Source organism: Narcine bancroftii, chromosome 2 (genome assembly GCF_036971445.1).
Source record: "Narcine bancroftii isolate sNarBan1 chromosome 2, sNarBan1.hap1, whole genome shotgun sequence".
Lineage (NCBI taxonomy): Eukaryota > Metazoa > Chordata > Chondrichthyes > Torpediniformes > Narcinidae > Narcine > Narcine bancroftii.
This window is the reverse complement of record NC_091470.1, coordinates 211,181,658-211,206,424: the sequence shown is the minus strand read 5'-3', so window position 1 is coordinate 211,206,424 and position 24,767 is coordinate 211,181,658. Positions and strand designations below refer to the sequence as shown.

Below are 24,767 nucleotides of genomic sequence, written 5' to 3'. Positions count from 1 at the left end.
CACTCCATTGGTACAGAGAATCTAGAGTGTATGCTGAAGTCCCTGTCTTGTAAGAGTGTGCTAGTAACTGCTCATGAGAGAGAGAGAAAAAGAAAAGATGGCCACTGTATTTGATGTGAATGCCTATCTAGTTGAAGTATTGTGTTGTTTTGTGTCTTCTCCGTTATGATTTCTCTGTGCGTACAATTTAGATTATTCCTTGTTTGTCAGCTTGTGCCTGGGTTCATTCGTCCGTGAACCCACCAAATCTGATTTAAATCTCATGTAACAATTGGCGCTGCGAGCAGGGTTCAAAGAGACTTGGACAAACACACACCATGTGGGAGATGCTGCTAACCAGTTTGTGTGAGAGCATACCTCCTCATGAACAGGGAGGCAGGAGGCAAACTGCAGGCTGAAGGGGAATGGAAGTAGAATTTAGGATCCCCAGGTGGATAGAAGATAGCTAGGGGTTCAGCAAGTTAGCGACTTGGCTGGCAGGCGTCATGATACAAGTCAACAGGTTAGAATCTCACGGGGAAAAGATTAGGCACCTCGTGTCCCTCTTGGAGGAATCGATATTCTTGAAGCCAGGGGAAGTCATGGGGAGCCCAATGGTCGCTGATATCCCTGCTGAAGCGCCACAGAACAGGGTACTCAGAAGGTTGAGCAGATCAAGTCCTTGAAGCACCTCCGTCAGGGCAGGAGTAATGCAGTAGAAAGCAACATATGCTACAGGCCCTGCATTTTAAAGGGCCCCCATGATGGCACGATGAATTATGAACTTAAACTTTTTCATAGCAGCTATGAGAAACCACACTGATGGTCTGTTAATAACATTGAGGATAATGATTTTAGGCAATTGTCACCTTTAATCGAGGTGATTAACACAGACTAAAGGTGTTGTATCTCATAGCCATCACCCCCACCTCCCCGCCCCCCCAATCTAACTCCCGACACAGCAGCAGGGGTGCAGTGTTGCCAGAGTTCACTGGAGCACCATTCCGGCACCTAATCGGGCCACTTTGGAGTCGCCCCGGTAGCTCACGGAGACAGCTCAATGTGGGAACAACGATCATCTTCATTATCCATAATCCCCTACACAGCTGGAACTGCTTTGCAAGTGTCAGAACCAGGGAAACAGAGCGGTTCCAATTGTGTGGGGGGTTATGGGCAACAAAGATGGCCATTGATCCTGCACTGAGCCAGCTGCTGCAAGTAAGTTTTGTTGGAATGTGGGAGATTTCTTTATGGCAACAAATGTTCAAGTTTTGTCTCTTTTTCAAACTGTCTTGCCGGTTTCTGGTTACCTGGAAGACTCAGTGGTGAAAAGTTGTTTGCGCTGAACAGGATAATGTGGAGCATAACAAGACAGAAAACCAAATAACATGACACCTCCCAATACTTAGCAAAAAGAAAAGCAGGCTAATTGCAGTTGGAGGCAGGTTTGAGGACTGGTTATTCCAGGTGGTGTGTTATGGTTACTTAATTAGTAGCCACAATAATCTGCTTGGAAATGTGAACAGCCTTTTCCTAATGGAGTCAATAAAGTCAGATAGGTCTGACGAGGAGTCCATTGCAACTGTGATCAGGGAGTTAATCTGAAATCAGGATCACTTAATCACTATGGTGCTAAAATAAAATGCCAAGAGAATCAGTAGCAACAAAATAGAGGAACTCTATAAAGGTGCTGCAAGGCAGGCAGCAAATTAGCTGGTTTGAAAATGTGATGCAGTCCTGAGTTAATCTAAAGAAATCTTTCCATCTGTTCCTGACTTTTAGCGGTGCATAGATGGCTAATTATTTAAACTCTTGCATTTGCTATTTACAGTCAAAGCATAACGTCGAGAGAGTTGCCACAAGTAATGACAATATTCATTTTTAAAATAAAAATATAAATAAAAATATTCCATGTACGGATAATTGACCCATGGTGTCGATAAATGAATATCTAAACATGTTCTTTTTGGAAATGATGTTGCATTAGATCAGAGGTTTTCAAACTGACACCCCCCCCCAAAAAATTTAGATTCCTCCTTAAATAATCCGATGCCATAGGTGCTCTAGTAAGAGATTGCTTAAGGTGGTATGTGAGTGGAAAGGGAAGTTTAAAACCACTGTTTTAATCATACTCATTGATTTGTTATGTCCACGGTTTCATAACTCCAAAAGAAATGGACCAATGACAATTTTTCTCAAGCAAAATATTTCAGTAACAATTGGGTCGAGAGCAGTGATTCTCAACCTTCCCTTCCCTCTCACATCCAAATGGATTACTTAAAGTAGAATGTGAGTATGGGGGGCAATTTAAAAACCACTGCTTTACAGGATTCTAATCTCCATCTTCGTTTTACAGTCAAAAAAATAGTAGTAATGGGCCAAAATCAGTTCCTCCGACCTAATCTTTGAGCTGCCATCACACTTCCCCCTCACCGCACATGCGCTAGCTGGCACTATTTAGGTCTGCACATGCATCGGCCGGCACAATTTAGGGCTCCTTTAAAATATATGCTACACGCCCCGCGATACCTTAATCCGGCACCGACTCTCTGCAGGAGGTACTGGACACTTCTGGGTGCTCATCGGCAGCCTCAAGGCCAAATATACCAAGGCTGCCTGCTGACTGGTCAAAGCTCAGTAACTGCAGTTGGCCCACTGGTTAATCCAGTTTTTTCTTTAAAAAAAGGGGCCACTCCCATGCATGGAGAAGGCGACATAGTCAGGGGATGGAGACGTGTGGATGGATGATGATAACCATGAAGAGGCTGAGTCCAATTACACATATCCACCCTCCATACCTGAGATCCTGCAAGCCTGGCCAGTGACCTGTGGTCCCAGACCTGCCATGAGATTCCCAATCGATTCTCCAAAGGAAATGGGCCACTGACAATTTTTCTCAAGCAAAATATTTTTCGGTAAAAATTGGGTCTAGAGAAGTGATTCTCAATCTTCCCTTCCCTCTCACATACCACCTTAAGCAATTCTTTACTAATCACAGAGCAGCGATGGCATAGGGATTACTTAAAGTGGGATGTGAGTAGGAAGAAAAAGGTTGAGAAGAGTAAGTGGGGGGGGGGGGGGGGGGAGGAGCACCCACACAGATTCACCGCATCGACATGGTAAGCGAGACCACTTTCCCACTAACCTGCACGTGCTGGCATGGACTGTGCCTGCATACATGGCATCTCCTCCTCCACCATGCACCCACTGTAACAAGAGCATTACACCGCCAATATCACCCCAGACTGCTCAGCCTTCTGCTCCTCCCCCACCAGAGATGGCCCCTGCTGCCATCAGGGCAGAGATTATCTCCTTGGTGAAGGCCAGGAAATGGCCAATTCAAAGTCACATCAGATACTCAACGCAGCATGGCTCACCTCTTCCTCTGTCCCATAGGATGGAGACAAAAGCCCCAGGCAGATTCATTCAGCAATTCTGTCCTGCCAGGTGACCTGAGGCCATTCATCCCTATGGATTTAGACTGGTAAAAGGGGAATACCCAGTGCTGGATGATACCAGGGCCAATCCCCGGGAACCCAGAGGGGTGGAGGGGACCTAGCATGTCCATAGAAGGGCTAGGGGGCTCAATCCTTGCTGCCAAAGAGGTCACCCTCCACATCTGCAGAGGAGGCGTGCCTCCCTATCCCTATCCCGGTAGCATTAATGTACTCAAGGGGGAATTGCTGTGTACCAATAAGGCGATATTCACCTTTAGGGTTCCCCGGATACCCACCGTGGTTGGAGCCACCAACTGGATTCCAATAGTCATTCTCCCTCTCTAAAATGGACTGCACCTGGCAGTATCAGGTGCTGGGAGACACTGAAATGATCATGGAAGTGATCGAGGCATTATAGAGCAATGAGAACCAACGACAGTCCAGTGCGTCACTTCCAGGAAAATGGAATGTGGCACATGATGAGACTATAGGAGATTAAATAAAGTTTAATAAAGCCCCCCCCCCCACCAACAGCTGCCATTCTCGATGTGCTCCACAAAGGTGACCACAATGGGGACAGGGACACCAAGAATTGTTGCCATGGTAGACCTAAAAAACAAGTTATTTTCCATCCCCTTGAGTCCTCCTTCACAGGAACAGTTTGTCTTTACCTTGTGGGGGGGGGGGGGGGGGGGGGGGGAAAGAGGGTTGGGCAGCACCCAGTACTCTTGGTGGATGCCAGGTATACATTAACTGCCCCACACTTTGCCATGATTTAATAATTTGTGATGTAAAAAATATTGCCCTGAACACCACCGCGCCCCCCCCCCCCCCCCCAACATCGATGTCACCATTACATTGACAATATTTTTCTCCAGTCCCCACCAAAGAGATTGTGGCGCATGCCTTAGAGTCTTTGATCTCAGGTCTCCACACATGGCTGGGCCATTAATCCAAGATCCCAGCAAGATGCTCCTCTTCCTGTCTATTCAGTGGAACTCTGGGAAGAGGGACATTCCGGAGGTGGCAAAGAATAGAATTTTAAACCCTGCAGTGCCCACCAATTAAGCCGAGAGCTGTCGGCCTTTTAGGCTTCTGGTGGCAGCTTATTTCCCACCTTGTCATGCTGCTCCACCTGCTTTATGCAGTCTCAAGGGAAAAAAAAGCCACGCTCCACTGGGGTCCTGAGCAGCACATGGCATTTGATATCGTTAAGCAGGCCATTGAGCAGTCACTGTTGCTACCCTCCTGCCAGACAGGGGACCCTTCGAACTCTTGTTTCTGGCACCACCACCATGGCCAAGTGGAGTCGCTGGCAGAAAATTAATGGCTGCAGAGTTCCACTCAGCTTCGGAACCAAAATCCTCCTCAATCCCACCTCCCTCTACATCCCTTTTGAATGTCAGCTCCTGGCGTGCTATCTGGCACCAAATGACCGAAACTGTAATACTTCAGCTTTACCTGCAGTGGGTCAAGTCCGCCAATGACATGCACAAGAAGGGCTGCTCTCAGTGGCCCTCCACTGTAAAAGAGAGGTGATACATTGCAGATTGGTTAGATGCTGGGACAGACAAGTCATGTCCCTCCCTGAGAGAGACATTAGCCTTCCCATGGTCCGTGATGTACATCCTTCTCTCTGAAGTCACCTATTCAACTCCCTCAATAAGGAAAAGCAGCAGTAGGCATGGTTTAGAGATGGCTCAAGTCATTGGAAGAATGGAAGGCAGCCAATGGAGAGCAGTGGCTCTGCACCATTGCAGTGGTAAGACCCCAAGGTAGGGATGGTGGTGGGGGGTAATAAATAAATAAATCAGAGATGGATGCGATTACACTTGTGATTAAAGGAACAATGGGTCCACTCCACCACTCCATACCTATACAGACTAATGGGCAGTGGTGAACATGCCCACTGGCATGACATGAGGTGGGAGATTCACAGCTGCCCACTTTGGGGTCAACAGTACTGGAAGTACATCTGGGAGCAGGCTGGGCAAGGGCACTCACGGCCCACCATGTGGATGCCCACACCAATAAGGACACGGCAGATTCCACACATAACAGTGCCGTAGATGTGCAGCGCTAACCTGCTCAGCCTCTACATACTCTGACAAAAGACTCCAGTGTCCTGGCAGCCTGGGCCACCTGGGATCCAACAGCATGTGGCGGTGGGCAGAAGGCATAAGGCTGACATGCATGATGAGGCGCGAAGAGCAGTGGGTAATTTCCTCACTTGCCAGTAGGTTAAACTGTGGGGCTGGCCAACAGATGTACTGGGGCACATATACGCAGGAAGGGAGCAGGCCAAGTCTGACAAATAGACTATGTCAGCCCTCTCCTACGCCAAAATAAAAAAGTTTCCAACTGATGATGGTGGGCACCTGCTCCAGTGTCCTGGTGGTGGTGCCCTGACACTGGGCTAAATAGGACAACATCATCTGAGGGCCAAAGTACTTCTCCTCCATTTATGAAGTCATTTGGGAAATTCAGTCTGCTTAGGGCTCACACTTTTCAGAAGCTAAAAAGAATTGGGCAGTGAAGGCTGCTGCATATTCCCAACCACCCACAGGTATCCAGACTCACTGAAATAGTCTCCTCAAACAAAAAATGCAGATGCTGACACCACACCAGACATTGGCTCAACGTACTGCAAGAAGTGGTGGACCACTTAAACTTGTGCCCCACTGTTTGGGGGAGGGGGCACCACTCTTGTGACATTTAGCCATTTCAGACCTACATAAAACAAATGAGATTGAACTACAGGAGTCTGCTAGGGTGCGGATGCAGCAGGCACAGGGTCCTCCTAAAAATGAGGAAGTAATTGCATGTGGACCAGGAGACGCGCGATGGGAGAAACTTCACTGTTGTGCCAACACACTATCAGACTCAAATCAATTGGTAATGGCACTAGAGACAGATGGACAGCAATGCACCATGGAGACTGGCTGCCTCTCAGAAACTTATTACAAGCCTATGAAATGACTATTCAGACCATAGTCTAACTGGTGACGAAACCATGGCTTTATGCTGCTTTGCAGAACATAGTATTTGGCCACTGACAGTCCCATCACCAATAAAATCCATGACTTCCATTAAGGCCTGTTTTATCACCAAGAGGTGCCAAAATTAAAGTGCTTCTTCCTGAGGGACCACCTTAAAAATTTTAAATTTTAAAAATTTAGACATACAGCACAGTAACAGGCTATTTTGGCTCATGAGTGTGTTGCCCAATTTACACCCCATTAACCTACACCCCCAGTAAGTTTCGAATTGTGAGAGGAAACTGAAGACCCAGGGAAAACCCATGCAGACACAGGGAGAGTGGTCAAACAGACAGTACAGGATTTGAATCCTTATCCTGAATACTGGCACTGTAAAGATGTTGTGCCTACTGCTATGCCAACCATGCCATCCAAAGATGACTAGTCTGGGAGAAAAGAACCTGTCCCAGGAAAGGTATAGCTGGAATCTTTGAAATCCAGTTCTATATTCATGTACCGGTCATTCATGTACATGAGTAACATGAATTTTCCTTGTATTGACATTGAAGGACATCTTTTCTCCAAAACAAACATTCACCATTACTCTATTGGCCTATTTTATTTCCACAATGCCATCACAGGCATCCATAACATACACAGGAAACGCTACCATCAGAAAGCAGCAGCAATCATCAAAGATCTACACCACTCAGCACATACTCTGTTCTTGCAGCTGCCATCAGGAAAGAGGTCTCGGTGCCACGAGACTCGCACTACCAGGTTCAGGAACAGCTGCTCCCCCTCCACCATCAGACTCCTCAACAACAAACTCAATCAGAAACTCATTTAAGGACACTTACTTTTACACTTCACTGTTTGTTTTTCTCCTCTCTGTATTGCACTGTTTACACTTGTTTATTTGTTTACATATGTACATAGTGGGTTTTTTTCCCTCAGAGACTGCAGAAAAAAGGAACATCATGTATGCACTCCGACAATAAATCTAAAATTAATTAATTATGGCCATCAAATGCATCTCATTAGTCCATGTGCAAAAGATAATTCTTTCATTATCAACATGCTTCATTACTTCAGCAAAATATAATCAGAGACAAGAAATGAACCCATGTTGCCCATTAACTATTCCATAATATTCTAAGTACCCATGAAATGAACCAGACACCACTTAAAACAAAATAAGCATTATTTCAGAGTTTCCATTACAACTTTTTCCTTTGTTTGCTTTTAAATATATTTAAAATATATTCCACATTTACCAATATTATTTAATTAACAATGAATCATAAATTAAACCTGTCGTTAGCTACAAATAGTAATGAAATAGACAAATAGTGTTTAGTGAAGTAACATACAATTTATCAAGAGATTAAGCAAAAATGTTTTAAAAGCACAAGGAGTATACCAATCACAGGTTAGAAAAACCTGAAAACTGGGACTTTGCATCCCGAATTATCTTTTGATAAAATTATTCACACAAGACTCTCATAACTTATCTTATGAACATCGTCTGCATCTTACTTGATATTTATTTCATTAAATTACTGGCTATGACACAATTTATCAAAATCCACAATTAGTTTGGAGTTTCCCCTGGCATTAATTCAACCTGGATATTATGTATTTTACTTGAGTACAAAATATAAATCCTTAAAAACTCAAAAATATGGAGGAGTCACGTGATGGAGTAGTGGCCAGTCAGGGAATTCCAGCCCTCTCCGGAAAAGTTGAAAAAAAACCGCACAAAACACAAAGGTACAAGAGTAAAAATTAAAACAAAGTAAAAATAAAGGTGAGAAGAAAATGGCAGCGAAGAGAGAAAAGTCGAAAACAACGGAAAGAAGAGAAGATGAAAGAACGTTGGAAGAAGAAGGTGAAGGCCTTACCTGTCTGAGGAGGCCCGCCGTGGAGAGACAAGCCCACTCCCTCAGGTCAGTGGAAGTCCCGGGCTTGGGACTACAAAAATGGCTGGCAGAGCCGAGTAAAAGTGCGCAACCGCGCATGTGCGACTCCTCGCACATGCACGATGCGCGTGAAAAAACACACTGATGGGAGGGGGGAACAGCTGCGGAGTCGATCTCCACAGCTGAGAGAGACACCTGCAACACAGCAACAGGTGCAGAACATGGAAAATAATGACAAGAAAGAAGAGGGTAAAAAGAAAACAAGGAAACAACAGATGGTCAACCCAGAGGAAGAAGAAGAACAGAAAGAAATGGAAGAGGAGAAAGGCAAGACAATGGATATATCTTTTTTTAAAGAATATATGGAATCAGTGAAAGAATGGCAATTACAAGAATTTAATGAGATAAAAAGAATTAAGAATGCAGAAGAAAAAAATGAATAAAATAGAAATGGTCATATCAGAGATAGGAAAAAGAGTGGAAAATGTGGAAGAACGAGAAATAATCGTAGAAATGGAAGTAGAGGACTTAAAAGAGAAATTAGAAGAATCTAATAAAAAAGTTAAAGAGGTACATGAGCTGTTAGCTCAGAAGATAGATATAATGTAAAACTATAATAGAAGAAATAATAAAGATAGTGGGCCTTAAGGAAGATGAAGGCGGCAAGAATATGAGAGAATTTATAAATGATTGGATCCCCAGGGTCCTAGGAAGACCAGAATTACAGGAAGAAATGGAAATAGAGAGGGCACATAGAATATTAACCCCGAAACCACAACCGCAGCAAAAACCAAGATCCATTTTAGTAAAATTTTTTAAGATATACAACAAGAGAAAATATATTGGAGAAAGGAATGAAGAAAATAAGAGAAGACAAAAAGCCACTGGAATACAAAGGTCAAGATATTTTTTTCTATCCAGACATAAGTTTTGAACTCCTGAAGAAGAGGAAGGAGTTCAATACAGCAAAAACGATCTTATGGAAAAAAGGATATAAATTTATGTTAAAGTACCCAGCGGTACTTAAAATAATTATTCCAGGGCAACAAAACAGACTATTCTCGGATCCAGAGGAAGCACGAAAATTTGCAGAACCACTACAAAACAAGCAGAGAGATGAAGACATGTAATGAGAGTAAAAATGACCACAAATTATATGTATGTATGTATGTATATATGTATGTATATATATATATATATGTGTGTATGTATATATGTGTATACATGAGTGTATCCGTATTTAGAGGAAAACATATAGAGTATAGATAAGAATTAATAAGGGAATGAAAGGGAATAAGGAGGGAATTAAAAGAGTGACCTTTGTTATATATGAAAATTGAAATCTTTTCTGGGGGGGGGGGGGACTGCGTGAGGAGGAGTTACGGTCACTGCAAAATCAGTTGACGTTTGCGAGTGAATTCGCAAATCCAAATGGAGAGGAGAGATGTGGTTGCCCGGCAAGGGATAAAGGGCAACTCAAAAGGGGAGGGGAGAATGGGGTTAAAGAAGTTAAGTAGGAAAATAAGGAAAATGTTTGATGTTTTAGAAATGTTGTCTTATAAAGTGTTCAAAACAAGAAAGCAGAAATGGATAAGAAGGAAAGGTGATGATGGAGAAACGGAAAGGGAAGATAAACAAAGTATAAAATGGCTACGTTAAACTATATGACTTTAAATATTAACGGAATACATAACCAAATCAAAAGGAAGAAACTGCTAAATTTACTGAAAAAAGAAAAAAATTGATATAGCATTTGTGCAAGAAACACATTTAATTGAATTGGAGCACAAGAAATTAAAGAGAGATTGGGTAGGACATGTAACAGCAGCGTCGTATAATTCAAAAGCAAGAGGAGTAGCTATATTAATCAGTAAAAATATACCAATTAAAATAGAAGAGGAAATAATAGATCCAGCAGGGAGATATGTAATGATAAAATGTAAGATATATTTGGAGTTTTGGAATCTACTCAATGTATATTCACCTAACGAAGAAGATCAAAAGTTTATGCAAGATATTTTTTTGAAGATAGCAGATACGCAAGGGAACATATTAATAGGAGGGGATTTCAACCTTAATTTGGATTTAAATATGGACAAAACTGGGAAAAAAATTAACAGAAAGAACAAAGTAACCAAATTTACAATTAAATCGATGGAAGAAATGCAACTTTTGGATATATGGAGGAAACAACACCCAAAGGAAAAGGAATATTCATGTTATTCAGGTAGACATAAAACATACTCAAGAATAGACCTATTTCTGTTATCAGCTCGTATGCAAGATAGAGTAAGAAAAACAGAATATAAAGCTAGAATATTATCGGACCATTCATCCTTGATATTGACAATAGAGTTAGAGGACATCCCTCCAAGAATGTATAGATGAAGATTAAACTGCATGCTACTTAAAAGGCAGGATTTTAGAGAATTCATTGAAAGACAAATTAAAATGTACTTTGAAATAAATACGGAATCAGTGAAAGATAAGTTTATACTATGGGATGCAATGAAAGAGTTCATTAGAGGGCAAATAATAAGTTATGTAACCAAGATGAAGAAGGACTACAATCAAGAAACAGAGCAATTGGAAAGGGAAATAGTAAATATAGAAGAATTAGCAATGAAGGAAGATACAACTAAAAGAAGAGAATTGGCAGATAAAAAAAAATATGAAACACTACAAACATACAAGGTGGAGAAGAATATAATGAAGACAAAACAGAAATATTATGAACTAGGGGAAAAAACACACAAAATTCTAGCATGGCAGCTTAAGACAGAACAAGCTAAGAAAATGGTATTGGCATCAAGGAAAAAAGACAAACAAATCACATATAATCCAACAGAGATTAATGAAAACTTTAGAGAATTTTATGAACAATTATACCGAACTGAAAACGAAGGGAAAGAAGACAAAATAGATGAATTTTTAACTAAAATTGAACTACCAAAATTACAAACAGAGGAACAAAATAAATTAACAGAGCCATTTGAAATAGTAGAAATACAAGAGATAATAAAAAAAACTACCAAATAATAAAACACCAGGAGAGGATGGATTCCCAATAGAATTCTATGAAACATTTAAAGATTTATTAATTCCTCCCCTCCTGGAAGTAATCAACCAGATTGACAAAACACAAAGCTTACCAGATTCATGTAAAACAGCAATAATTACAGTAATACCAAAGCAAGGGAAAGATCCACTCGCACCAGCGTCATATAGACCAATATCATTACTTAACACAGATTATAAAATAATAGCTAAACTATTAGCAAACAGATTAGCAGATTATGTACCTAAAATGGTAAATCAGAACAAACTGATTTATTAAAAAAAGACGCACAACAGACAATATTTGTAAATTTATTAACTTAATTCATGCAGTAGAAGGGAGTAAAGCGCCAACAGTAGCAGTTGCTTTCGACCCAGAGAAGGCCTTTGACAGAGTAAAATGGAATTATTTATTCAAAGTATTGCAAAAATTCAGTTGACTGGAGAAGTATATTAATTGGATTAAAGCATTATATAAGGGGCCATTGGCGAAAGTGACAGTAAATGGATATATATCAAAGCAATTTAATTTAAGCAGATCAACATGGCAGGGATGCCCACTATCACCTTGATTGTTCGCGTTAGCTATAGAACCACTGGCAGAATTGATAAGAACAGAAAATAATATAAAAGGGATAAAAATAAAAGATAAGGAATATAAAATCAGTCTATTTGCGAACGATGTTATAGTATACTTAACAGAACCAGAACTATCAATAAAAGAACTAGATAAGAAATTGAAGGAATATGGAGAAGTGTCGGGTTACAAGATTAACGTAAATAAAAGTGAAGCAATGCCAATGAATAATGCGGATTTCTCAAAATTTAAGAAGGAATCACCATTCAGATGGCAAATGCAAGCAATAAGATACCTAGGTATACAAATAAATAAAAATCTCGGCCATCTATATAAACTCAATTATTATCCACTAATGAAAAAATTACAGGGCGATTTAGAGCATTGGAAAGATTTACCACTAACACTAATAGGAAGGATAAACTGTATTAAAATGAACATTTTCCCAAGGATACTATACCTATTTCAGGCATTGCCAATTTACTTGACAGAGAAATTCTTCAAGGAGTTAAAGAAAATAATAAGGAAATTTTTATGGAAAGGTGGGGAAACCGAGGATAGCACTAGATAAATTAACAGAATGGTATAAACAAGGAGGTTTACAATTGCCAAACTTTAAAAATTATTATAGAGCCGCACAACTAAGATACCTATCAGATTTTTATCAAACAAGGGAAAAGCCAGATTGGACCAGATTAGAATTAGATAAAATAGGGGAAAAGATACCTGAACACATTATATAAATGGGTTGAAAAATTGGTACAATGTTGGAGTTCTCCAGTATTACATCATCTGCTCAATATTTGGAAGAAGATTCATGTAGAAAGGAATAAAACAAATTACCAATTACCAAAACTAATAATGACGCAAAATCAGTTACTCCCTTTTACAATAGATAACCTTTCCTTTAGAGAATGGGAGATAAAAGGGATCAAAAGAATAGAAAATTGTTTTTCAGGAAATAGATTATTATCCTTTGAACAAATGAAGGATAAATATAATATAACTCAAGATACAGTGTTGGCATATTACCAATTGAGATCCTACTTGAAGGACAAATTAGGAAGTAGTCTGAGGTTACCAGAGGGAAGTAACTTTGAATATGTGATTACAGATACAATGATAATCAAAAGATTTATAACAAATATGTACATTAAACTTCAAGAAAAGGAGAATGAGGAAACAAATGGTAAAACTAAACAAAAATGGGAACAAGATTTAAATATAAAGAAGGAAACGGGAGAAGTTATGCTCTGGAACGATGAGAAATACAATAAATACGAGGTTACGTATGATACAATATAACTGGATACACAGGCTATAGATTACACCTCAAAAGTTAAATAAATGGGACCCAACAGTATCTGACAGATGTTTTCGTTGTAAAAAAGAAATGGGAACAACAATTCATGCAATCTGGACATGTGAGAAAGTAGAAAAATTTTGGGAAGATCTAAACCAGATATTAAATAAAATTACAGAAAACAATATACCAAAAAACTCAGAGATCTTCCTCCTAAGTAACAAAAAATAAAGAATTTGGACTTGATTTGGATGGTGCACAAAAAAGATTTGTTGAGATAGCTCTAGCCGTAGCAAAAAAATGTATTATGTCAACCTGGAAATTGGAAGACAATTTGAGAATACAACAATGGTATGTAGAAATGAATAAATGTATTCCATTAGAAAATATAACATATAATTTAAGAAATAATATTGAAATATTTGAACAAATATGGGAGCCATACATGAAACACAATAGAGAAAACCTACCGGGGACATCTACCACCTAAATTAACGAAAGGAGAAGGAAATGAAAAGAATTGACTCAGTGGAATTTCTTGTTTATTTTTATTGAATGACAACATTGTTTGACTGGTTTAATGTGTCTTAGATTTTGTACTTTAAATGAATGGGGGGGAGGTAGGGAGGGTGGGATGGGAGGAGGGAGAAAATGACTGTATATATTTGAAAAGGAAAATGTATGCATCTTGGTCAGTGTGGTTTATGGTGTGAAAAATAAAAAATTAAAAAAAAAACTCAAAATATCCAAAACTTACTTGACCATTGCAAGCCCCAGAGATTATTGTGGATAAACTCTTAAAATGTTTTGACATACAGTGGACGCCATCACTGTGCCCATCCAGTGATGCTACAAAGGGCTTTGCAAAGACTCGCTCCAGTTTGGTTGCATTCAGTGCTCTGGTGTATTCCCGAGGTATCTCAAATGGATGCAGTGCAGGGTCATAATTCCTTGGAACTGAAAATATAAGAAGCAAGATTCCTTTATTGTCATGTAATAGTACAGAACATGTTATATTACACAAGAGTGCCTTAAGAGCCATCATTAGTGTCACCCAGTGCTGCTTACAGTAAAGGAGAAAGAGAAGCAAAAGAGGCATTAAGTATCTGTGGATTCACCTTCAGCACTCCCTCAGCCTGTGCAGCTTCACAGCCTCCTGTTCAATTGTATCAAATTAAGCCAATGACAATTAATCTGCATTTAATTTCTCAATTATTCCCAAAAAGGTAAGCACAGAATAGTTGTAATTGAAAGGACCTACCCTACAAATACACATCTTTCTCCCCAATTGCACCTCCTCTCTACTTTTATTTCTGACATATCATGACCAGAAACCAACTCATAATACAGTAAAACTCTGATAATTAATTGTTTGGAAATCCCGATGTCTGGCATCTGGCTCACCCAGAGATGCTTCTTATGCTCCCTCTAGAAACACTAATTCCTGCCCAATCTTGAAATCTACTAAGTTCTGGAAGAATATTGTGCATGACGTAAAAAAATAAATGTGATGAATTATTGAAGGGAATGTAGAAGTTTTAAAATGGATAGGATGGGGCAGATGAAAGAGTGGGGTGGGAGGGGGCAGTAGCATTACTGGTCAGGGATAGTATCACAGCAATGGAAAGGAAGGACGCTGGAGGGAGTATCTATTGAGTCGGTGTGGGTGGAATTCACAAATAGTAAGGGAGCAATCACCGTTCTGAGAGTAGTCTGTTGGCCTCTAATTAGCCTTAAGGACACCGTGGAGCAGATAAATGGGCAGATTTTGGAAAGGTGCAGAAATTACAGGATTGTTGTTTGTGAGACTTCAACTTCCCTAATATTGACTGGCACCTCCTTATTGCAAGAGGGATAGATGGGGCAGAATTTGTCAGGTGTCCAAGGACCAGCCAACTAGAAGAGAGGCCATAATGTATCTAGAACTGGGTAATGAACCTGGTCAGGTCACAGACCTCTTGGTGAAGGAGTATTTTGGTGATAGTGACCACATCACCCTGAGCTTTCTCATAGCTGTGGTCAAGGATAAAAGCAAAAATGATAAACAGTTTAATTGGTGAAGGTCTAACTACAACAGGATGAGGCAGGAACTAGGGAGAGTAAATTGGGAACAGACATTGTCAGGAGAAAGCACAGCTCTAATGAGGTGGAAGTTTAGGGACCACTTGCATGGGTTCTGCATCAATTTGTCCCACTGAGACAGGGAAAAGATGGTAGGAAAAGGGAACTATGGTTGACAAAACAGGTGAGGCAGTTGGTTAAGAGGAAGAACAAAGCATACACGAGATTTAGGAATCCAAAAGCAGGAAGGCTCATGAGAATTATGGTAGCTAGGAAGGAACTCAAGAACAAACTTAGGAGAGAAAGAAGGCCTTAGGATTAAGGAAAACCTCAAGGCATTTGAAACTTACTTAAAGAACAGAAAGAAGGATGATGAGTGAAGAGAGGGCCACTTAAGGATAAAAGAGGCAATATGTGCCTGGAGGCGGACGAGGTTGGGTGTCCTAAATGAATACTTTGCTTCAGTATTCACCAAAGAAAAGGACCTTGGTCAAGGTGAGGTCAGAATAAAACAAGAAAATTTTAAATTTAAACATATAGCATAGTAACAGACCCTTTCAGCCCATGCCATCTAATAGCACCCAATTAACCCAGAGCTCCTGGAGGAAACCTACTCTGATATAGGGATGACATACAAACTCCTTACAGATAGTGCCAGATTTGAACCCTGGTCGGTGACATTGCTTTGATCGCCACGCAAAACGTGCCACCCCTATACTAACCTCAGTGGACCACGTTGATGAAGAAAGTGCTGGACCTTCTTAAAAACATTAGGATTGATAATTCACCATGATTCGATTAGGTATATCCCAGCTTGCTATGGGAAGGGAAGGAAGAGATCACTGAGGCACTGGCCACAGGGGAAGTGCCAAAGGATTGGGGAATGGAAAATGTGGTCCCCTTGATGAAAAATTTAATAGGGAAAATCCTGGGAATCATAGACAAGCAAGCCTTCTATTAGTGGTGGGCAAACTATTGGAGAGGATTCTCAAGGACAAAATCTTTGAGCATTTGGAGAAGTAGACTTCTCAGGGATAGTCAACATGGCTCTGTGAGGGGAAGGTTGTGCCTCACGAGCCTAACCGAGTTTTTTGAGGAGTTAAAAGAAATTGATGAAAGTTGGGCAGTAGATGTAATGTATATGGATGTTATAGGGCATTTGACAAGATCCCCCTATGAGAGACTCGATCAGAAAGTCATGGAATCTTGGCTGAGTGGATTCAGATGGTTTGTTTGTAGAAACCAGTGAGCAGTAGTTAATAGAAAGTATTCTGTTTGGAGTTCAGTGACTAGTGGAGTTCCTCAAGAATCTGTTCGGGCAACCACCTGTTCTATGTGATTTTTATGAATGAGCTGTATGAAGAAGTAGAGGATGGGTTAGTAGGTTTACAGATGATATGAAGGTTGGAGGAGCTGTGGACAGTATTAAAAGTTGCCATAGGTTACTACAGAGTCAGGATGCAGAGTGGGTGGAAAAATGGCAGATGGAGTTCAATCCAGATAAATGTGAAGTGATGCATTTTGGAAGGTCAAACCTGAAGGCATGGTTAATCTACAAATCTGTGGCAAGACCACATTTGGAATATTGTTTTCATTTCTGGTCAACTCATTATATGAAGCTATGGAGAGGGAGCAGAGATTTACCAGGATGTTGAATAGATTAGAAAATAAGTATTATGAGGCTGAGCTAGGGCTTTTCTCAATGGACCAAAGAAGGAAGAGAGGTGACTTAATAGAGGTCTACAAGATTATGAGACATAGATAAGGTGGACAGCCAGTACCTTTATCCCAGAGCAGAAGTAGCAAAGTAACAAAGTAAAGGGTGGTAGGTTTAGGATCATTTTTTCCCCTCCCACCCCCCCCCCCCCCCTCAGAGTTGTGGGTGCCTCGGTTGGCCTTGCCAGGGGTGGTGGTGGAGGCTGGAACAATAGGGGCTTTTAAGAGACTCTAACAAGCACATGGATGAAAGAAAAATAGAGGGTTATGAGGTAAGCAGATTTAAGTTTTTTTGGTAGGTAATATAGGTTGGGACAACACAGTAAACTGAAGGGCCTATAATGTCCTATAACATTCAACTGAAAAATCTGCTAGTCTTTTGCCAAAAACATAATCACATCAGATGTTTACTGTACTGGGTTTCCATTAACATTTATCTTCTGATTATCATTTCATTTTTTTTAAACTACAAATGAAATTATACTTATCATGAGATTGCTGCCTGCAGATTGTGTTTACTATAAAAGGAGAATCCCATCAAACAAAAACCAGGCTAAATACAGTAAGTTCAGACATTGTGAAGAAGCAGAGTGATGTGGCAATGGTGTGTAGAATTAAAATGGTTGGTACAGTGAGATTACTGCTGTTGGAAATGATATCCCAGTTAGCGACCAGTCTACCTAATGAAGAGACCACAATGGGAGAAACTGGATGCAGTAGATGAACTCTGCAGATTCACAGTCTTAGAAAGACTGTTTTTGGTGAGTGAGGTGGGGAAAGTGTAGCATTTCTTGCTGTTACAGAGCTAGGTGGGAAAGGATGAATGGACAAGGAAGTCACAGAGGGAGAAGAGGTACCTGCAGAAGGTTGAGAGGGGCAGAGATGTGTCTGATGGTGTAGGTGGCAGAAATTGTGGAGAATAATTTGTTGGATGCAAAGACTAGTGGGGTGGTAGATGATGACAAAGCGAACCCTGATCTTGCTTTCTCTGGGGAGGTGGGAATTGGGGTCAAGACATAGGAGCAAGAAATGGAAGAGATGCGGGCAAGAGCTGAGTTAATGGCAGGAGAGGTACATTTCTAAGGGAGGAAATCTTGAATGTTCTGGATCGGAAGGCCTCATCCTCGATGCACAGGCAAATAATATGTAGTTTATTTTTACTATTAAAATTTGATCAACTAATTAGCCACTCTACTGAGATAGAAATGGAATTTAATTTTTCTTGGAAAACATCATTGTTGGCACTTTTAGGTGCCACTTTACCATTAGCTTTTTCTAAAGTGATTCACAATCAGATAATGAGGAATAGACTAAGAATTTGAAATCAATTTAGGAAACTTCTTTGGTTGTAATAGCTTTTCACTGTTGAGTCCCATTGTAGATAATCACTTTTTTCCCACCTTCTGTTATAGATCCAACACTGACCTCTGAGGCATACCAGCATCATCAGACACCAGCCAGAAAAGGCTGCCCTTTTTCCTTTTCTTCTGCCAGTCAGCAAAAATTCAAGCAGTCAAGAATATAAAAGCAAGGATGTAATACTGAGGCTTTATAAAGCATTGGCAAGGCTACATTTGAGGGATTATGAGCAGTTTTGGCCCAATTATCTAAGGATGGAAGTGCTGATATTGGACAGGGTCCAGAGGTTTATGAGAATGATCCCTGCGTTGAGATGGTTAACTTTGAACTTGCACTCAGTGATCAAGGTGTTCAGAAGTATGGGAGTTCAGGGGAGATCTCATTGAAACCCACCGAATATTGAAAGTCCTGTATAAAATTGACATGAAGAGGACATTTCTGGTAGTGAGAGAGTCAAGAACAAAATGGTGAAGCCTCAGAATAAAATGACATTACTTAAAAACAGAAGAGGAATGTTTTTAGCTAGAGAGAGGTACATCTATGGCATACAACGCCATTGAAGGCTGTGGAGGCCAAATAATTGTATATGGCCCAGACCACCCAGAGCCCCCTTCCCATGGCCCTCACTGACTCAGACCAACCACACTCCCCCTTCCCACAGTTTCCACAACCCAAATCCCCCTTCCAACAGTTCTCACCAGCCCAACCACCCACGATCCCCACCACACACACCCTGCTACCCACGTTCCCCACCGTCCACACCCCCCCCTTCCCACGGTCCCCACCACTCACACTTCCCCTTCCCAGGGTCCCCACTACTCACACCCCTACTTGCCAGGGTCCCCACCACCTATATCCCCTTTCCCAGGGTCCCCACCACCTATATCCCCCCCCTCCTTCCCAGGGTCCCCACCATCAACATCCCCCCCCTCCTTCCCAGGGTCCCCACCATCAACATCTCCCCCCTTCCCACGGTCCCCACCATCAACATCCCCCACCCTTCCCAGGGTCCCCACCATCAACATCCCCCACCCTTCCCAGGGTCCCCACCACCTATATCCCCCTTTCCCAGGGTCCCCACCACCTATATCCCCCTTTCCCAGGGTCCCCACCACCAATATCCCCCTTTCCCAGGGTCCCCACCACCAATATCCCCCTTTCCCAGGGTCCCCACCACCTATATCCCCCTTTCCCAGGGTCCCCACCACCAATCTCCCCCTTTCCCAGGGTCCCCACCACCAATATCCCCCTTTCCCAGGGTCCCCACCACCTATATCCCCCTTTCCCAGGGTCCCCACCACCTATCTCCCCCTTTCCCAGGGTCCCCACCACCTATCTCCCCCTTTCCCAGGGTCCCCACCACCTATCTCCCCCTTTCCCAGGGTCCCCACCACCTATCTCCCCCTTTCCCAGGGTCCCCACCACCTATCTCCCCCTTTCCCAGGGTCCCCACCACCTATCTCCCCCTTTCCCAGGGTCCCCACCACCTATCTCCCCCTTTCCCAGGGTCCCCACCACCTATCTCCCCCTTTCCCAGGGTCCCCACCACCTATCTCCCCCTTTCCCAGGGTCCCCACCACCTATCTCCCCCTTTCCCAGGGTCCCCACCACCTATCTCCCCCTTTCCCAGGGTCCCCACCACCTATCTCCCCCTTTCCCAGGGTCCCCACCACCTATCTCCCCCTTTCCCAGGGTCCCCACCACCTATCTCCCCCTTTCCCAGGGTCCCCACCACCTATCTCCCCCTTTCCCAGGGTCCCCACCACCTATCTCCCCCTTTCCCAGGGTCCCCACCACCTATCTCCCCCTTTCCCAGGGTCCCCACCACCTATCTCCCCCTTTCCCAGGGTCCCCACCACCTATCTCCCCCTTTCCCAGGGTCCCCACCACCTATCTCCCCCTTTCCCAGGGTCCCCACCACCTATCTCCCCCTTTCCCAGGGTCCCCACCACCTATCTCCCCCTTTCCCAGGGTCCCCACCACCTATCTCCCCCTTTCTCAGGGTCCCCACCACCTATCTCCCCCTTTCCCAGGGTCCCCACCACCTATCTCCCCCTTTCCCAGGGTCCCCACCACCTATATCCCCCTTTCCCAGGGTCCCCACCACCTATATCCCCCTTTCCCAGGGTCCCCACCACCTATATCCCCCTTTCCCAGGGTCCCCACCACCTATATCCCCCTTTCCCAGGGTCCCCACCACCTATATCCCCCTTTCCCAGGGTCCCCACCACCTATATCCCCCTTTCCCAGGGTCCCCACCACCTATATCCCCCTTTCCCAGGGTCCCCACCACCTATATCCCCCTTTCCCAGGGTCCCCACCACCTATATCCCCCTTTCCCAGGGTCCCCACCACCTATATCCCCCCCCCTCCTTCCCAGGGTCTCCACCAACGACATCCCCCCCCCCTTCCCAGGGTCCACACCATCGACATCCCCCCCCTTCCCAGGGTCCACACCATCGACATTCCCCCCCACGCCTTCCCAGGGTCCCCACCACCGACATCCCCCCCTTCCCACGGTCCCCACTGCCCACCTGCCCTCCCACCAACACCCCCCTCTTCCCATATTCCTCACCTTCCCACTGTCTCGAACACCACCCCCCCCCCCCCCCACCACTCTTCCCAAATAATTACACGGAATCTCAGTAGGATGTTAACTGGATGATATCATTATCACGGGCTGAAACAACATGGAACACTTACAAAATCTTGAAGAGGTCTTAACCAGACTACTAACAGGCCAATGTTCGATTACAACAGAATAAGTGGTCTTCAGTAACATACTTGGGATTCACAATTGACAAGAAAGGGGTACGAATTGATCTGGCAGCCACAAAAGCCATTTGCAAAGCCCCACATCCAACCAACAGGTCAGTATTACAGTCTTTTCTAGGGCTTATAAATCACTATCAGAAACATATCCCTAACATGTCTACACTATGTAGCCCCCTAAACAGCTTACTCAAGAAAGATCAAAAATGGTAGTAGAATACGGAGACTAAAAACACAGTTGACCGACTAAAGGAAATATTAATACCAACAAATGAGGTTCTGATCCACGGCCTGAACAAGGAAATGACTATAGCTGTTGATGCTTCACCAGTAGGACTGAGAGCAGTATTATCCCAAATCACAGAGAAGGATGAGCAACCAGTGGCATATGCTTTGTGGGCATTAAATGCAAGTGAACGCAATTACACACAAATGGAAAAAGGATTAGCAATAATTTTTGCTGTAAAAAGATTCCACTAGTGTCTCTACAGAAGAACTTTCACCCTAATCACCTGACAACAAACCTCTAAGTTTAATTCTGGGCCCCCACAAAGGGATACCAATATTAGCTGCAGCCAGACTTCAAAGATAGGCCATGCTACTAGCTGTGTACAACTAAGAAATGAAAACAAACTGGGACCACTCAACAGCCATGCTGATGCCTTATCCTTTTACCACCACCCGAAACAGAACAAAAAGAAGCAATTATTAAATGGACAGCAGAAGCAGCAGCTATCAACCAAGAATAAATACTCATTACAGCTCAGATAATCGGCAAAGAAACCTGAAAGGAGGCAATGTTAAGCAAAGTCTTATATTTCACCCTCAATGGATGGCCAGAATCTGAGGTCATACCAGAACACCTGAAAACTTATCTCACACACTGCCATGAACTATCAGTTGAAGTGCAATTATCTAATTTTTAAAATTATTATGAAGCAGCTCAATTAAGATTTATTAATCGTATGTTAGATGTTTCTAATCCTCCTAGTTGGGCTAGGGTGGAATTGGCTGCAATATTGGAATCTTGTCCTCATCAGTTTGTATTTGAATGGAATATTGTTTTATTACAGAAATATAATGTACCAATTTTAAAACATTTATTAGAAATTTGGACTAAAAGGAATTCATTAATAGGATCCAAAGGTAGTTTATCAATTCAAACCCTAATATATCAAAATAAATTGATTCCTTTTTCATTAAATAATAAATAGAGTTTTAGAAGATTGGTGGATTAAAGGAATAAAAAGATTGCAGAATGGTTATATGATTGTATTGAAGAAGGTAAATTTTTACCATTTAATCAGCTTAAAGAGAAACTTGGGATTTTAAAGAATTCTTTTGTTTATTATCAAATTAGGACATTAATGAAAGATAATTTTGGAAGAGAAATGAAAATTTCTAAGTTAACTAAATTTGAATTTATGGTTTCATATTTTTTCAGATAAAGGTTTTAAATCAGAGATGTTGCATTATTAAAAGATACTATGGATAAAAAAATTTAGATACATCTAGGATTAAATGGGAGCATGATTTAAGTTGTGAGATTAGTCAGATGGATTGGGAAAATGTGTGTTATGATGGGTTGACTAAATTAATTGATGTAAGATATAGTTTGGTTAATTATAATTTTTTGCATCAGTTATATTTAACCCCTGAAAAATTGAAAAAATATGGATTTTAGTCATTCAGATCTGTGTTTGAGGTGTGGATGATGTGTTGGAACATTTCTACATTCTGTTTGGTTTTGTGATAAAGTTCATCCTTTTCTGGTTTAAAATTAGGATTTTTCTTCAAAATTTGTTTAAAATTCAATTTCCTTACATGAAGAATATGAATTTAGTAATATTGTAAATTACTGAATGTTTTTGTTTATTTTTAATGCTTCCCTTGAGGGATCTGTTGTGGGAGGGTTTGTTTTATTATTTTATTATTATTAGATTACTTATTCTGTAAAAGTCTGTTTATTCTTATTAAAAAATATTAAATAAAGTTTTTTTAAAAAACTATCAGTTGAAGAAGAATATTTACCATGGGGTACCCATGCAATTATCCTGGCCAAATGGCAAGCCACTATATGATCAGAACTGCACCACAACCATCCAGGAATGAAAGCACTGGCTCAGATGCACGTTTGACAGCCATCCATAGACAGACATTGAAACAACAGTGAGAGAATGCAAAATATGTTAGACAATGCAGCCAAAAATGGAAATGGCCTTCCAGACCCTGGCTTCGGATTCACGGAGACTTCGCAGGGCCATCCATAGGAGAGACTTTCTTTATAGCAGTGGACACACATTCCAAATGGCCAGTAGTTTTGCATATGAAAAACACCAAAACTGATTCTACAATTGAACAGCTATAGGCCATGTTTGCCACATACAGACTACCTCACGAATTAGTCATGGACAATGGACCCCAGTTTACATCAGAACCTTTTTATGTGTGACAACAAGATCAGACATATTTTGTTGGCACCCTATCACCCAAGTACTAATGGAGAGGCTGAACACTTTGTGCAAACATTCAAGAAGGCAATGAAAACCAAGAAACTTCTAAACACCTCCTGGACTCACAAGATTGCAGATTTCCTATTGGGGTACAGAAATGCACCCCGGCGGAATTAATGTTTGGTTGCAACCTGCAGATAAGGCAGATAGTTCACTCTGATCTGGGCCTCCATTTAGAAAAATCAACATCGCCACAAACTTTACCTAGAGCACTGGAGGTGGGCGAGAGAATACTGGCACAAAATTACAGAAAAAACAAAGACCCATGGGTGGTAGGAGTGATTCTACAAAAGTTAAGCCCCTGCTCAAACTCTGTTGTGTATGCACTTGCACTGTTAGGACTTGGAAACATGGTACTTTCCTATTCTTTAACACCTTCAGACTAACATGGCTGCTGACATAAAGAGATGTATATGTGGAGGGGTGTCATGATGGGCTTTCACACAACACTCTTCCACACCACCCTGTGTAATAAATGTTGAATGGATCCCCTCTAACTATCGTTACTACATCGGGTCCATGACTATTAGAGTATGATTATAATATGGAAAGGCACTTAATAGTAATTATTGGACATTGTCCTTAAAGCGCTTGGGTGATTTTTGTACCGTTATTTACTCCGAGCTGTACTAGGTGGGACCCATAGATAGTCAGGTTGAAGGCGACTGCCGGCCTTCGCTTCTTCGCACGGTCTCCCCCACTCCCCTTATACATGCCTCCTACCCATCCTACAGTCTCCCCCCCCCCCCCCCTCCTTCCCATGGTTACCTCCCTCCTTCCCACGGTCCTCCCCGGCCCAGATAACCCACACTCCGGTCCCACATGGCCGCTGCCGCGTGAGGCCCAAGCTTCCAGCGTCTCCCGACCGCCTTGCCAGTTACTCACCTCGGTGGACGTCTATCTTTGTTTCCCGAACATAATCATCCGGATTTCGGCTTAAGATTTTCACTTTCATTTTAAAACCCCGACCAACACGAGGAACCTCTGACTACCCTCGCCTCCCCGAGCGATAATATCAGCGCAGACAGCGCGAGGGGCGGGCGGGAGGTCGCCATGACGTCAGCACAGCCGGCACGAGGGGCGGGTGGGAGGG

At 42.2% G+C, this 24,767-nt stretch overlaps 1 protein-coding gene across 1 annotated transcript in view; it reads right to left on the bottom strand.

The window, feature by feature from the left end:
- The window catches only part of dcaf13 (ddb1 and cul4 associated factor 13), an 80,889-nt gene extending 56,135 nt beyond the window's left edge, over positions 1 to 24,754 (bottom strand). Inside the window, exons 1-2 of the mRNA XM_069920252.1 lie at positions 24,560 to 24,754; positions 14,011 to 14,210 (exon numbers count right to left, since the gene is read on the bottom strand). Of these exons, the coding sequence (XP_069776353.1) occupies positions 14,011 to 14,210; positions 24,560 to 24,629 (270 nt within the window). The 5' untranslated portion in view covers positions 24,630 to 24,754. The remainder of the gene's footprint in view (positions 1 to 14,010; positions 14,211 to 24,559) is intronic.
- Positions 24,755 to 24,767: the final 13 nt, after the last annotated feature.